At 42.0% G+C, this 17010-nt stretch overlaps 1 protein-coding gene across 1 annotated transcript in view; it reads right to left on the bottom strand.

Moving 5' to 3' along the window:
* Nucleotides 1–2107: 2107 nt before the first annotated feature.
* LOC122091434 (receptor-like protein 4) overlaps nt 2108–17010 on the bottom strand; it is a 34292-nt gene continuing 19389 nt past the window's right edge. The window contains exons 5-9 of the mRNA XM_042661382.1: nt 11897–11968; nt 3273–3344; nt 3105–3182; nt 2769–2950; nt 2108–2649 (exon numbers count right to left, since the gene is read on the bottom strand). Coding sequence (XP_042517316.1) covers nt 2528–2649; nt 2769–2950; nt 3105–3182; nt 3273–3344; nt 11897–11968 — 526 coding nt within the window. The 3' untranslated portion in view covers nt 2108–2527. The remainder of the gene's footprint in view (nt 2650–2768; nt 2951–3104; nt 3183–3272; nt 3345–11896; nt 11969–17010) is intronic.

Genomic DNA, 17010 nt, shown 5'->3' with positions numbered 1-17010 from the left:
ACCTCCGGTAGTGCTTTCACATCCCCAAACTGTCCAACTTTAACTAGTCGCAGGCTCATGGAAAACCTTGATTGACATGGTTTTACTAAACCTTCCATGCGCAGTGTGCAAGTAAATACACTGTATTGTGATTTGTGAATGCCTTTCAATGTCCTTATGAATCTCTCTTTTCCAATCAAATTTACAGTTAGTTTAGCGATACATTCGTTTTCACCATCTCATCCTACAGTTGGCTTTCGTCAATTGTCTATTTGATTAGTTGTTTTCTTATGGAATAATCACTAGACAAATTTCAGGGTATGGCTTAATCACTTGTCAAACTCTGCATTTACATTGGTGGTGCCTGTAATTCTTTCCAAGTTCTTTCTTGCTTCATCTAGTGGCGTCTACCTTGCTCAACAAGGCTATTGGGAGTCTCAGGAAGGTAAAGACCACCAATAAACATTAGAACAGCCGGGACCATGACTAGAGCAAGAGACAATCTCCAACCCCATGAGTGGATTTTGTAGTAAAATAGTGGATGATATTGTAGAGTGATAACAACTGTTCCAGGTTGCTGCAGCTTTGACATTGCAATCACTAGACACCTCACATTATTTTGGGACTGAGCAACCAATGCCGTTTCTAGGGACCAGATCCCTGTCATTCCCCTCCCTATGTCTCTCACTCTTCCAATTAAGTGATGGGAATCCTCAACTGAACTATCCTAACTACTGACAAGATTGACTGATCTATGCACAATCAAATTCCACAAAGCACATCAAATGCAAATTGAAGACAGATGCTTAAAGAAATAGTCAGACAACAGCATCTGCATATCTTTCACTGCTCAGATTAGCCATCTCAAAAACATCTGTCTTAACAAATAAGAAGTCAAAAGGGTCTAAATAGAAAGAAAAAAAGGAGAAATACAATTGAGCTACATGAACAAGTTACAACAGATCTCATTGACTTGATCTTCAAGAGTGAGAATGAATCAGACACCCGGCAAAGGGGGTCAATGTATAACAATGACAGCAGACATGTCTCTTCTTTTGAGTTTTGACTCTACATACTGTGACACATCTCGAAGCCCAAGGAAGACTAAGAGGTTTCTCCTCCAAGGTCAAGCCTTAATTCCCCCTACCATTCCCATCTACACTCAGCAATGCAGGCGTGCAACTTCCATTTCCAATCCTATCTTTCTGTCCAATGCGTAGTCGTGCTTATATTTATGCAACACATATACCAAGAGATGGGATTGACTTAGTAGTTGATCAGAATGAGCTCAGTGCTTGCATATGCATTTTAAACTCAGTAAACTTATCAGGATTTAGGAACTATTTCTAATCCCCATGTTAACTTGTATTCTCCCGGTACAGGATTCTATTCACTGGCATTCTTGTTGCAGAATCTTTGTTACTGTACCAAGTCTGTTTCTCCAGTTGAGTGTCCGCTTCCTCTCTCTTATTCTTATTCTTCTTTTTCTTTCCTTTTATTAAACGGAAAGGAGTCAAGGACAGCGATCCACTCAACTGAACAAAGGTGCAGCTATTTGAGCTGTGATGAGGAGTTGAGGATAGGGATTCACTCAAAATGGAGACAAAGTCAAATAGAAACAGGGGCTCTGATGAGAAGAGATCCCACCTGAGGAGTCGTGGGATGAGTTGATCGATCCTAGTGTTTTTCACTCACATCAAAATATTTATCCCATTTGGATTCAAATTGATCAAAATGAAGAAGGAAACTGAACCTGGTACAAGCTTTGAACGAGAACAAATGCAGCGTCACAAGAGAGGTCAAGAGTCTCCTCTCCATTGGGTTTTGAGCTTCCAAGCTTTGCTTATCCTGAGAAAGAGGACTAACAGCTCTTTTGTTTACAGTATATGACAGTTTAAGGACCATGTGCAAGCTATCCTCTGAACCAAGGTTTAACCAACTGGATGAATTTATTTTTTGACCTCAGCTAATTGAATCTCTTTGGACTGCCAAAGTATATTGTGAATATTGTCAAACCAAACTGGTTTTGAAAACTGTAATCTCTGGGACAAGGATGGTGCACAGCCTTTCTTGTTTCACTTATTTGGCCGTCTCTTCGTCTACAATATATGACAGTAGTGCAAGAACATGAGCAACCCAAGTTTATTCCCAAACAAGGACTGTATCAGCCATAACAATTGAAAACTGTAATTTTGAATTGACATTTGACATCTATATAGAAATATTTTGTTTAATCTACATTTCCTGGGAGAAAACTAAAGACACAAAAGAATGAGCAATATACATGACAGAGCTACAACATACAAGACCACCCAATTGCAGATGGCTACCTAAGATTCCAAGAGCAATACATGACTTCCCATAAGCTGCTGTAGAGAGCTTCCAGATGCCTTCTTTGAGAAAATTTGACAGAGAAATCCAAAGCTCAGCGACAGGCAAAGCTGGATTCAATGAAAAGGTTTGGAACTCCAATAACCGAAAAAAAGAGAATTCATTTAGCAAGAATCCAGTGACCAAAATTGATTTGGTAGGATCCAGAGGTGCTTGGTCAGAGCAAGTTAGACCCATGCTCAGTAGCAGCCCTTGAGTGGTCAACACCATGATGATGTCGAGCCATTTGCACGTCACGCACATAATGGGTCCTTGCTTTCGCATAGGGAGCATCTCTTACTGTAACAAGGAAAATTTTGGCAAATCATTAAGTCTCTGAAAGAAAGAATTCCATGCAAGTGCAAGTTCATGTGCATGTGAGTGTGTAACTAAGCTAAGAGATCAATTTGTTTTCTTACCAGCAATTCTCTGTGCACGGAGAATATTTTGCCTTCTTTTCCACCAGATTATTAAGCCAACAACAATGAGTATAAATGCCAAAAGTACCCCTACTACTATGCCTATCGTTGCTCCAATAGAGAGGTGAGGCCCGCATGATGGTAGTCCAGGTATACCACACAGACCTGCATTGGTAGTAAAACTGCAAGTTCCCATAGTAAATATCTATACTTATTTGACTCTTTAAATAAGAATTAACTGCCAAGCATTTCTAGTTCTTCAATACTTGTAAAAACCATATTTCCAGTCCTATTATATTGTCCCTAAAAGATCAGCTATAAAAATAGAAGGCATACTTGAAACTAGCTCTGTGCAGAAGCCTTCCTCCAAGTGCAGCAGGAACTCTTCCAGATAACATGTTGCTATTAAGATTACTGCATCACCATGAACCAGATTAGCTTCGCTCTTCAATATTCTTTCTACACTCCCACTCACAGAAGATACTTAAAAAAAATTGCCCTTACAGTATCTGTAGCGTTGTCAAACTCCCAAGACTTTCAGGGATCGAACCATTGAAAAAATTGTGGGAAAGGTCTCTGCAGAACAATCATATGTAATTAAAACAATATTGAAATACAACAGCAAACAAAAGGATTCACTGGATGGAAATACATATAATTTAAAATCATAGAGCTGCCAAAACAAAATAGAACCGGTACTTAAGAGAATCTTCATTCTCAGGTAATTTTTTCTGCAGCAAACAATAGTGGTATTTAGAAATGAACTTACCATGGTTGGGTCCCCACCCACCTTTTTTTTTTTTTTTTTTCTTTGGACCATCACATGGTTCCAACATTTTATCATTATGCACGGTATGGAAATAGCAAGATTTTCCTAGGGCTGAGGCTATTGGATTTAAATTTCATGTTTCACTCAGTTGACTTCTTACTTACTCCATTAACGTAATCATCAGTCACTTGGAAACCTAAATACCTCTGCTATTATGAAAAAAAATGTTACAAGTCACTGAAGCCAACACTTTCAGTAATTCCACGGCATAGACCATTAGGTAAGGTGGGTTCTAGCCAACCCTATTGTAATTATAGCAGCCAAAAATCAAGAGCAAAGAATTGCAATCAGTAACACTCACATCAACTTGTGTCCTCTTTGACAATAAAAACAAGGGAAATTTACATCCACCTCCCCTGACATTTGCCCTAATTACATCCACCCCCTCACGTTTCATTTTTTACAAAATGAACCCACCCAAGCTAACACCATTAGAGGCTCTTGAGGGTCAATCCGTTAAGTGAAGCCATATTTTGGTTAATGTCCTTAGTACTCTTCCTTAATGTATTTTGACCCTTTTACCCTTTCAATACAAAATGTCATCTTCCATCTCACATCCTACTGTATGAAGAATTCATCTCTAACAATGCTCTCAAGCCTGTGAATCTCTGTTTTTGTAGTCTTAGAAGAGAGTCCCTTGGATTTTATGCTTTGAAATGATCTGGCTCTCTTCCAGTTGTGCTGTCGGGATGATCTCTGCTGCAATCTCTGTTGTTGGCATTCTTCCTCTGTTGCTATTAGTGGAGCGTGGTTGATGGATATCAAATCACAGAGGGAGGTTGATGGGTATGGGATCTTACGAGGAAGGAGGTTAGGATGTGAAGAACAACAAGGAGGTTCAATACCTTGGGAGGTTCTCAGTGGAGGAACTTGGTGGGGGTGAAGGTATTATGAAGATAATAGATAGCAAGGGGTAGAGAAAGAAGAGCTAGGAAGATAATGTGATGGGGACATCCATGTGTACCATTGACGTAGACGCAAGACCTAGCCACGTTTGCATTCTATTTGGCTGGAAGATAGTCTCACAAAAGGAAACTAGAAGAAAGAAGAAGGAATGAAGATTATTGAAGCAAAAAAAGAACAGCCCCAAACCCCCACGATTTCCTCTTTCTCTCTCAATCTCATTTCTCCCTTCTCTCTCTCTCGTTAGCCCTCTCTTTCTCGCTGTTCTCTCTCTTCTTGTCTCTCTTTCTCATCCTCTGTCTCTCTCGGTTACTGCTCCATTGCTGTACCTATTGTCCATGAACTGCTGAAAGCTCCATCACTCATGAAAGCTCCATCGGCACCAATAAAAATCACTTCAACAGCAAGCTGGATTTTCTTCATTTACTAAAGTGGATTACACCTCTGTATTTTGGAAGACCTTGGCCTCTTCTCTTCTCCTCAGATCTGGACAGCAATAAGGTAAGTAAATCCCCTCCCCATTCGACCTCCATTGATCCCTTTGTTATCTTCCCATCCCCTCCACTGAAATCTAAAACTGTTCTCTGTTTTCAAGCCTTTTATTTTCTGTTATCCTTAAAGAATCCCTGCTGATTAACTTCTACTAGCTGGCTGATTTTAGAGAACTATATGGTTTGCTTATCATGCTTTGTGTCTTGGTGGATTTGTCTAAACCTAATATATACATGCTGCTATGTTTCCTTCCCCATATCCCCATTTGATGCTTAAGTAGTTTATGTGTTTTTCTACTTAGACTATTAGTGATCATTGTTACTCTGTTAATTAGTCCATTATTTTGCATGCTAAATCTGTATTATTGTTGAGCTCTATTGAACCTAACCCAATCCCAGCCCTATTGAGTTTATCTTGTTCTAGTTGAGTAGTCCTTGTAGGAAACCTAGTTGTCTAGGCACCCTCCTACATCATCTTGGTATCAGAGCATGATTTTTTTGTTGGTCTCGTCATGATTGGGTGTCGCTGTTACTGTTTGTCTTGTCTGTTGAGGTCTAATCTCCATCACAACCTGTCCGTAGTTAAGTCTAAGCTAAAGAAGTGTTACCTTAGGTTAGAAGACACACTCTTTCTTCTTAGTTTGGTGGGACCAAATAAAATTGGACGCTATTCCCACCAGAAACACATTCTTGAGAGGGGAATTTCTGACCTTAGGATCAAGAGGGCCAACTACCTGTCTCAATTGAAAATTCTAAGTAGGCCTTGAGTCATTGTTGGCAATCACACCTCGGCTGCCCACTTTCTTTATGTCCACCAATAGTGGTAGAGCATACCAGGATATGTTTGACCCTCCTAGTACCGCCATTCATCCAGAGCATTGGGTAAGAGTCCTCCAACGGAATGAAGAGCTCCTAAGAAACCTCCAAGCTGAATTAACTACCAGTAGGGCTGAACATGAAACACTGTTGGCTGATAGGGAAACATTGTTGGCTAACAGGGAAGCACAAGCTACTCGTCTCCAAACCGTTACCACTAAGCTTGCTGCCCTTGAGACACATGCCCTAAACTCAGACGGACGGCAAGGCCACAATACCTTAGGCACTGGACCTAGAACAAGAGCCCCTAGCCTTAAGATAGAGAACAATGACAGCCACACTGATGGTTATGACCGGATAGGGGATAATTTTCTAGGCATAGGATGTGGTAGAGGTCGGGGTAGGGGTCGAGGACAACCTGCTCCAAAGCAACATACCCAATATGGAGATGATGAGGGTTATGAGCATTATGATAGGGGCTTTGATGTCAGGCGAATGATTAAGGTAGATGCCCCTACCTATGATGGTCAGATTGATGCTAGGATCCTTTTAGATTGGATTAAGCAGATGGATAGGTACTTTGAGTTTTATGATATGCCCCGAGGAAGTCCGCTTCAGATTTGCTAAGTTCAAGCTTATCGGAGCTGCCCAGGACTTCTGGACAGACCTAGAGTACCAAGAGGCCAACCTAGGGCTTGAGCCAATCACAACATGGGTAGAAATGCAAGAGAGGCTGAAGAGGGAATTCTTGCCTATCACCTATAGGCTACAGTTGTTGAATGACATGAATACCCTGAGGTAAGGAAAATTGACCGTGACAGAATATATGAGCAAGTTCAATGAGTTGAAAATTAGAAGCTGTATTTGGGAGGATATTAAGCAGACACTTTCTAGATTCCTTACTGGGCTCAACTCCGAAATACAGTCATGTATGGCACCCCACCTGGTGCGAGATGTTTCACAGGCCTTCCTGGTAGCCCTTGAGGTGTTCTCTATGAGAACTTATTCTCAGAGGAAGAGCTTTCAAGTTGGCGAGTTCCATTTTAGGAAACCACCCCAAGGTTTAACTGGATTCCCAAAACCCCCCACTGCACCACAACGACAATTTGACAATAGGGGTAAAGGAATCTTGGGAAAGCACCTAAGAGTAATGGGCAACAACAATGCTTCAAGTGTCGAGGGTATGGTCAATTCTCTAGAGAGTGCCCCAACAGAAACCTCTATGTGGGGGAACAGACTCTTGAAGAGGTGACCAAGAGGGCTTTTAGGACAATGAGTATAGGGACCATAGGCCAGATGAGACCATATCTGATGAGGACGCTGAGAAGGCCGGTGACCTTAAGCTCAGTATTGTGCGATGCATGGTCTCACAACCTTGGAGTAGCGATGATTGGCGGCAAACTAATATTTTCATCACTTACACATGTCATCAGGTCAATAACTGTCGTGTCGCCATAGACAGCGGGAGTTGCATGCATGTGGTCGCCAAGAGCGCTGTTGGTCTAATGGGCCTCAAACCCAAGCCCCACCCCAAGCCTTACAAGGTTACCTGGGTAGATTAGTCCACCATCCCCATTAGACTGAGGTGTCTAGTTCTGCTACACGTTGCAGGATATGAGGATCGAGTGTGGTGTGATGTCCTAGAGATGGATGTTGCCCACATCATACTAGGTAGACCTTGGTTATATAATCGAGATGTCACCAATTATGGGAAGTATAGCACCTGTCTTTGAGTTCAAAGGGAAGAAAATTAGGTTGACCCCCAGTGCCCCTAAGGAAGTTAGGGTTCCAAAACATAAAGGAAGTACCTCTAAACACACCACCAAAGCACTCAACATTTTAAATCAACAATAATTTGAAGGAGATTGTCAAGAGTCAGGGGTGATTTATGCTCTAGTTGCCATACAGAGTAATACCGATAGGTGATGCTTATTCACTGAGGCTCCTAGAGAAGTACAACCCTTGTTGAGAAAATTTGAGAAGTTATTTCCTGAGGAACTACCTGATGAATTACCGCCTATGCGTGACATCTAGCATGCTATTGACTTAGTTTCAGGATCCTCTATCTCGAACTTACCCTATTACCAAATGAATATCAAAGAGCACGTCGAACTCAAGCGGCAAGTGGATGAATTGTTACAGAAGGGATTCATTAGGGTAAGCCTTAGCCCTTGTGCAGTACCTGCCTTGCTCACCCCAAAGAAAGATTGCACCTGGCGTATGTGTGTTGATAGTAGAGCCATCAATAAGATCACTGTCAAGTATGAGTTCCCTATCTCTAGACTTGATGACATGTTAGATATGATGGCTAACTCATCAATCTTTTCGAAGATTGATCTCAAGAGCATGTACCACCAAATTCGGGTTAGGCCTAGAGATGAGTGGAAAACAGCCTTCAAGACGAAGGATGGCCTTTTCGAGTGGTTAGTCATGCCTTTTGGCTTGTCAAATGCACCTAGCACCTTCATGAGAATAATGAATCAAGTGCTTCAACCATTCATTGGAAAGTTCTTAGTGGTCTACTTTGATGACATCCTCATCTACAGTAAGACTCCGTCTTCCCACTTGGATCATTTACAAAAGGTTTTTCATGTGCTTTTACAAGAAAAAATCTATGTCAACCTCAAGAAGTGCACCTTCATGAGTGATTAGGTCATCTTCTTACGGTTTGTTATGTCATCCTAAGGAGTATCTACTGACCCCGAGAAAGTGAGAGCAATTGTAGAGTGGCCTGAGCCAACTAATATCCATGAAGTGCGAAGTTTTCATGGCGTAGCCACTTTCTACAGGAGGTTCATTTACCGGTTTTGTTCCATTATGTTTCCTATCACAGATTGCATGAAAAAGGAGTTTCAATGGACTAAGAGTGCTATGAAGGCTTTAATGAGATTAAATAGCTTATGACTGAGGCCCCCGTCCTACGCTTCCCAGATTTTTCTAAGGTCTTCGAAGTGAACTGTGATGCATCTAGTATTGGAATAGATGGTGTCTTAGGGCCAATTGTCCAATCACTATGTTATTGGCGGCATTACCTTCTACCGCAAGAATTCCTACTATTCTCTGACCACCAGGCTCTGAGATACCTGAGCACCAAAAGAAACTAAACCAGAGACATTCTAAGTGGATCGAGTTTCTCCAAGAGTACACTTTTGTTCTCAAACATAGACCTAGTGTCGAGAATACCGCTACAAATGCACTAAGCCGAGTAAACACGTTCCTCAGTTGCACAAATGTTAGGAGTCGGGCTAGTGTGTTGCTCCAAACCATGAGTGTAGAGGTTGTAGGATTTGATCAAGTCAAGGACCAATACCTCACTTGTCCTGATTTTAGTGAGCTGTTCACTTCCTTGAGTGGAGGTCACCTTGTCAGTCGCTCGGACTACCTACTCAAGGAGGGCTTCCTTTTAAAGGAAGCAAGTTGTGCATTCCCAAGACCTCACTCTGATATTTCCTGATCTAGGAATTGCATGCTGGGGGAGTCGCTGGCCATTTCAGTCGAGATAAGACCATCACCCTCGTTGAGGACCAATTTTTTTTGCCAGGACTGAAGAGGGATGTTGCTAGAGTTGTGAGTCAGTGTAGGACATGCCAAACTGCCAAACAACAAAAGTAGAACACGGGATTGTACACTCCCCTACCCGTTCCCCATGCCCCTTAGCAAGACTTTAACATGACTTTGTGCTTGGTCTGCCACAAACTTCGAGAGGCCATGATTTTGTTTATGCGGTTGTAGATCGCTTCGCGAAGATGGCCTATTTCATCCCATGCTCTAAGACCTCTTATGCGTCCATAGTAGCCAAACTTTTCTTTAACATGGTTGTCAAGTACCATGGGTTGCCCCTCACTATAGTGTCCGATAGGGACATTAAGTTCACCAGTCATTTTTGGAGGACCCTATGGTGGATGATAGGAACGAAGCTCTGTTTCTCTTCGGCCTTCCACCCTTAGACCGATGGCCAGACTGAGGTTGTCAATAGGAGTCTGGGAAATTTGTTACGTCGCCTCATAGGAGGACACCTTACTAGTTGGGATCGAGTCCTTAGTTGGGCCTAGTTTGCATATAATAGTTCTAAGAACCGTACCACTGGTTTGTCACCCTTAGAGATTTGCTCAGGATACCAGCCCCGGGCACCCATAGACCCTGTCCCATTTGTGTCCAGTTCTAAGACCTCTCCGTCAGCCGAATCTTTTGCTCAGCATATACATGATTTGCATGCAGGTATAAGAAGACAGATAACACTGAGCAATGATCAATACAAGTCAAAAGCAGATGTGCACAGAAGGCTACAAGCGTTTCAAGAGGAAGATATGGTGATGGTTAGAATCAAGCCACAACGTTTTGTTAGGGGAAAAGCGAAACTATATGCTCGTAGCATAGGTCCTTTCAAGGTACTTAAAAGGATAGGTGCCCATGCTTATGTCCTCTACCAGCTAGTATGGTAATCAATAACATTTTCAATGTGAAAGATCTTGTCCCATACCACGGTGCCTCTACCATTACCCCCTTTTACCCTGATGACCTTGAGGACTTCCCTTTCACCCTTGATGAGACTGCTGAACCAACCCAATCACTTCCCCCAACCTCCCTACCACTTGTACCTAAGGTCACAAGGAGAACTGAAGAGATTGAGGAAATCCTTGATGAGAGGATTGTATCCACATATACAGGAGGTTCTACAGAGTTCTTAGTCAAATGGCGTGGACGTCCGGAAATTGACAACACTTGGATCACAGTGCAAGAAATCCAACAACTAAACCCGGATCTGCTTGAGTACTACATGAGCAATAATTCACCGGAGGTAAATTCTTCCAAGCCGGGGAGAGTTGATGGGGACATCCACGTGTACCGGTGAAGTAGACGCAAGACCCAGCCATGTTTGCATTCTATTTGGATGGAAGATAGTCTCACAGAAGGAAACTAGAAGAAAGAAGAAGGAATGAAGATTATCGAAGCAAAAAAAGAACAGCCCCAAACCCCACGATTTCCCCTCTCAATCTCGTTTCTCCCTTTTCTCTCTCTCGTTAGCCCTCTCTTTCTCGTTGTTCTCTCTCTTCTCGTCTCTCTTTCTCATCCTCTGTCTCTTTTGGTTATTGCTCCATTGCTGTACCTATTGTCCATGAACTGCTGAAAGCTCCATCGGCACCAATAAGGATCACTTCAATAGCAAGCTGGATTTTCTTCATCAACTAAAGTGGATTACACCTCTGTATTTTGGAAGACCTTGGCCTCTTCTCTTCTCCTCAGATTTGGACAGCAATAAGCTAAGTAAATCCCCTCCCCATTCCACCTCCATTGATCCCTTTGTTATTCCCATCCCCTCCACTAAAATCTGAAACTGTTCTTTGTTTTCAAGCCTTTTATTTTCTGTTATCCTTAAAGAATCCCTGCTGATTTACTTCTACTAGCTGGCTGATTTTACAAAACTGTATGGTTTGTTTACCATGTTTTGTGTCTTGCTTGATTTGTGCTAAACCTAATATATACATGTTGTTATGTTCCCTTCCCCATATCCCAATTTGATGCTTAAGTAGTTTATGTGTTTTTCTACTTAGACTATTATTGATCATTGCTGCTCTGTTAATTAGTCCATTATTTTGCATGCTAAATCTGTATTATTGCTGAGCTCTATTGAACCGCTCTATTGAACCTAACCCAATCCCAGCCCTATTGAGTCCATCTTGTTCGAGTTGAGTAGTCCCTGTAGGGAACCTACATCACAATGGTGACCCACTCTTGGTGGCTGCTAGGCGCTGGCAGCGGGAGATGACCAAGGTCGAACCTTCAATGGCGGTTTTGGATGAGGTCATGGAGTAGCCATGGTGGAGCTGCGCATGTGATAAAGTATAAAATTGTCCAACTCATAGGGGTAAGGTATAACATGCACTGTTTTGGGTAATTTTGTAATACGAAACTCATTTTGAGTAATTAGTTAAAGTAAAGATTAGGAGGGTATTTGGTAAACTGAAACCAAAATTTGCGTAATTTTGTAACTTTCCCAAAAATTAATAATTCACAAAACACTTCTGAAGATCAATACATACCCCATACAAAACTTTAAACTATGTAAGCCTTATAAAGGCCATACTTACAGTATTTGCAAGACCGTTATTGTTCCAAGTGAGGATGGAATGGCCCCATGAATGCTGTTCCCACTCAAGTTTCTACAAAAAAGAGCAAAGGAAACAAATAAATTATATGCAATAGACAAAAAATAAATATCAGATAGTGAATATGATACAGGCCATCTATGGAAAGATCAAAATTTCATTACAGGCCATTCCTCCTGCTGTCAAGAGTAAGCAGCATGTACAACAGCAACATAAACTGAATTTGCATAAGAATAGTATAGTTTCCCTTCAGATCAAACATATGCCATGAAACTTTGAAAACGATACTTATGCCAGCATCAAAAACTTTGAAATCTGACATCTCAAGCATAGCCATGATCAATGAGCTACTTGTATGTTGTGCATGGGCCCAAGAGGTTAGTGGTTATGGAGTAGCAGGTTGGAGGATGAAGAAAAAGGTTTGATGCCATTACACAACTGGAATTATAATATATCGATAATAGTATTGGATTAGGTTCAAGAACACAGCGGAAAATTAAATTTAATGCAACTAATCCCATTAGGTGCCTATGATCAGACCTCATGAAGGTGTAGGGTATAATATAAAAATTCCAACCATTGGAAAGGAGAGCAGTTACCTTGAACACCACAAGTGCAGTGCGTCTCAGGGAACAAGCAACATAAGGTATCCTCGCAGCAAAATCTCTGGCAACGATTGCACGAACACCAAGGATACAATCTCCTTTTTCTCAATCACTCTTGGAGAAAACAAACCCTGATCTCACAGAGGTGAATAGAGGAGAAAAGGAGAATGTAACTAGGGAGATAACCCTAGCAAAAACCAACAGAGAGAGAGAGAGTTGATCACAAGGGAGAGATTTCTGTGGAGGGAGGACTTGGCCAGCATAGCCGACCAAGCCACCCTCCCCTATTACTTATTTATATAGAAAGTTTCCTAAATTCATTCCACCTCTCTCTCCTATTTGCTTGTTTTATTATTATTTGTAGTAATAATGGCTTTTAGGGAAAGTGTCAGTTGCCAAATGAACCCTAAGGGGTTTAATGGTCTTTGTAATTCTCTAGAACTTTCTCTCCATTATTATAAATAAAGAGGGCTGGTGTTATATTTGACACAAGTCATTACCCCATTTGACATGGTATCAGAGCCATAGGATCGAAACCCTAAGGGCTCTCCATCTCCATCTCTTTCTCTCTTTCTTGTTTTCTCTCTCCCAATGCCTCCCTCTATCTCTCTTCATTTGCTTCCCTCTCTTGGTGGGAGCTCCTTAAACCAAGAAGAGAGTCACTAGCCTCCATCCATCCTCTCCCCTGGTCCCTTAGACTCTCTTCTACAATGATCTAAGAGACCTAACTCCCTTTTTATCGATTTTTTTCAGGGTTTTCCCCTTGAAATCGACTTTTTCCTTACCAGGGTGCTTTTTCCCTACTCGATGCTCTAATCATCTTGATGTTTGTTGTGTTCTCCTTATTCTTGTAGTGGTATGCCTAACCACTGTCCCAATTCAGGTCTTTATTCTAGAGCTATCCCTAAAATCAATTTCTCAGGTTTTTCACCTTTTATCGATTTTTGGGGTTTCTAGTTTTTTTTTTCTTTCTCTATCTCCGGCTAGTGTCTCTTTTATTTTCACAGCCCCCTTGGATAGCAACCATGTCTACCAGCTCTTCTGCTTCTACTAGCTAGACACCGCGGCTCTACCTACCTTCCTGCCTTGTGTTATCAAGCTTGATGGCATAAACTACCTCATGTGGTTTTGATCTATTTGCCTCTCCATCGAGTCCCATGGCTACTACAGGTACCTTACCGGCACAACGAAGTGTCCAACCACAGGCCTTGATAATGACAAGAGGAAGTGTGTCACTCTTTGGTTATGGCCTTCCTCGTCAACTCCACGCAGCCACATGTCTCATGGATATCTCCTCCTCGACACTAGTGCGAAGATCCGAAGGTCTTTCTAAGACATTTTTTCCCAAGCAAGGAATGATGCTCAGGTCTTTGAACTACGCCAGAAATTTCGTAACTTGAAGCAGGGAACGCTTACTTGTAAAGTACTATTATGAGCTACGAACATAGTGGATTAAGCTGGAATTTTATGAGGAAGTATGTTCCTACCACTCCTATTGAGGACAATATCAGAATCTATGACTTCCTAGCATGACTAAAAGTGGAGTTTGATCAACAGTCGTCCCAAGTTCTAAGTCGTGTTCCCTTTCCTACAGTGGATCAAGCCTATGTTGTGATCCAACTTGAGGACATGCACCGTTCCACTATGCTCTCACAGACTACTACCACTCCCATTAAGAGATCTAAACTTGCTTTTGGCACTCAACCCTTCGGTGTAGCCCCACAGTCTGGTGGGCCCTCTCCAAGAGTTCCAGTGAAGTGTGATTATTCTAGGAAGAAGCGTCACACAAAGGAGCGTTGACTAAAGCTTCATGGTCGTCCTACTGATGCATCTGGCAATGAGCGAGGGAAGAACCGTGCTGGTACTCCTAGACAGGCCAACCATACTAAAGCTTCAAATTCTAACTTTGCACTGAGCATCCCAGTTGCCTTGCTATCTTCTGATGAGCTTATTTCCCTCCGACACCTTCTGACACGTCTGAACTCTCCTACTCTTGCCACTGTGAGTTTTGCTCACTCCACCCATTCTGTATGTCTGTTTCTTTTACTCCTCGGATTATAGACTCTGGGGCTTCCAATCATATGACACGATGCTTGTCCCTGGGGCTTCCGATCATATGACAAGATGCTTGCCTCTTTTCTCTGAGTACACTACCTGTCCTGGCAATGGTAAGGTCAAGTTGGCTAACAGAAATTATTCCACTATTTTGGGAAAGGGATCCATTAGTTGTACCCCTTCGTTATCCCTTTCTACTAAATTACATGTTTCCTCTTTTAAGCATTGTACTTCAAGTTAGTTTTTTTGTGAGACATGTGTATTGACAAAACAAACTCGAGCCATGTATTTTGTTTCTAGAAATAAAAGTGTCACTCCTTCTTCTTTGATACATTTTGATATTTGGGGTCCATCCCGCTATGGGTCTGTTAATGGTTATCGGTGGTTTGTCTCTTATATTGATTGTCATTCTCGGACTACTTGAGTGTACATGATGCGAACCAAGGGCGAGACCTTCCATTGCTTTTAGCAATTTCACTGAATGGTTCAGACTCAATTTGGTGCTACCATTAATGTCCTTTGTTATGACAGTGGTCGTGAATACTTTGAAGGGTCCTTTCAAGCCTACCTTTCCGCCCATGGGATGATTCATCAAACTAGTTGTGTTGATACTCCGGCTCAGAATGGTGTTGTTGAGCGGAAGAATTGCCACCTTTGTGAGGTAGCCTACTCTTTTCTGTTTGAAATGCATGTTCCTCCTCAATATTGGAGTGACACGGTTCTCACTGCCGCCTTTCTAATCAATCAAATGCCTTATCAGGTTCTCCCCTTCCTCTCTCCTCTGGATCTTCTTCAGGTTCCACTGCCTTTCCTGTTCCTCCCAAGGTCTTTAGTAATGTCTGCTATGCTTGGGATCATCATCCTTATGAGAAGTTTGATCCTCGAGGTATCCGGTGTATTTTCCTGGGGTGTGTGCCCCTACTCTGAAAGGCTCTGTTATATTGAAATCACTATCATTCGTGCTAGTTCTTATACTATAACTCCCACTTTCACTACAAATATAACCATAAATGTAACTGTCACTGTAATTGTCGCTACCACTTGAAATGGAGCTATAACTATCAATACTATTCAAAACGAAGATAAGTTTCAATCAACTATTAATGTGATTATTCCAACTATATTAAGTATCGTAGATGATACGATTATAATATTGATCGTTACTGTCACTTTTAGACCTATCGATGTTTCATTCTCCCACTAGACGCTGGTTTGTGACTACGGATGTTGTCTTTCATGAATTTACATCTTACTATCCTGCGACACCTCTTCCATTATGGAAGAAGTGTCACCTCTTAAACTCGCTATTCCTACTGGCGTACTGTTTTAGAGGGAGATTGACACTCCTACTTCGGCGCAGCAACCAGAGATGCGTGTTTATAGTCGCAAAGAGCAAACTCAGGCCACTACTCATCCAGAGCCCATCCTACCACGTCAGTTGTCTCATCTCGAGCCTGATCTTATCCCCTCGGACCCAAGTAATTCTCTTTTCCCATCTTCTCTTAAGTTACCTATTGTTGTTCGTGAAGGCACTAGGTCTTGCACTTTACATCCCATTGATAAAAATGTTTTGTATCACTCACTTTTGCCACATCCCACTATAGTTGTGTCTTCTCCATCCTCAAAATGGTAGGCAATTATAGTTGAGGAGATGTAGGCTCTAATGAAGAAAGACACATGGGATCTAGTCTGCTTTCCCTCACAAAAGAAGACGGTTGTAAGTGGGTCTCACAGTGAAACAAAGAGCTGATGGCACAGTAGATCAGAACAAGGCCAAATTAGTTGCCAAGGACTTCACTTAGACGTATGGGATCGACTACCAAGAGGCCTTTACACTTGTCACCAAGATGAACACTATCCGTGTAATCTTGTCTTGTGCCACCAACTTAAATTGGGATCTTCAACAGTTAGTTGTGAAGTATGCCTTCCTCCATAGGGAACTTGAGGAGGAAGTATATATGGACATTCATCCTAGGTTCACTTGCTCCAAAACGCAAGGGAAGGTATTTTGCAAGCTGAAGCGGGCACTATATGGGCTAAAGCAATCCCTTCGTGCTTGGTTCAGGCGCTTTCATAAGGCTATGATTGCTATATGCTACTCTCAGAGTAATGCTGACCACACTCTGCTCATCAAGAGATCTGATGGGAAGATTGTTGTTTTGATAGTCTGTGTCGATGACGTTGTTACTAGTGATGATCTGGCAGAGATCTCTCATCTCAAGAGATACTTGGGTAAGGAATTCGAGATCAAAAATCTAGGACAGCTTCAATACTTCCTTGGCATTGAAATGGCCAAGTCTTCTCGTGGGATCTACTTGTCACGATGGAAGTATGTACTTAACCTTCTTTTTTAGACGGGCATGCAGGGGTCCAAGCCGACAGATACTCCTATTGAAGCTAACGGTCACCTGAGTAGCAAGGATAGTGATTCTGTGG

Source organism: Macadamia integrifolia, chromosome 2, assembly GCF_013358625.1.
Source record: "Macadamia integrifolia cultivar HAES 741 chromosome 2, SCU_Mint_v3, whole genome shotgun sequence".
NCBI lineage: Eukaryota > Viridiplantae > Streptophyta > Magnoliopsida > Proteales > Proteaceae > Macadamia > Macadamia integrifolia.
Note: the sequence above shows the minus strand (reverse complement) of the source record. Positions and strands in the feature narration are given on the sequence as shown.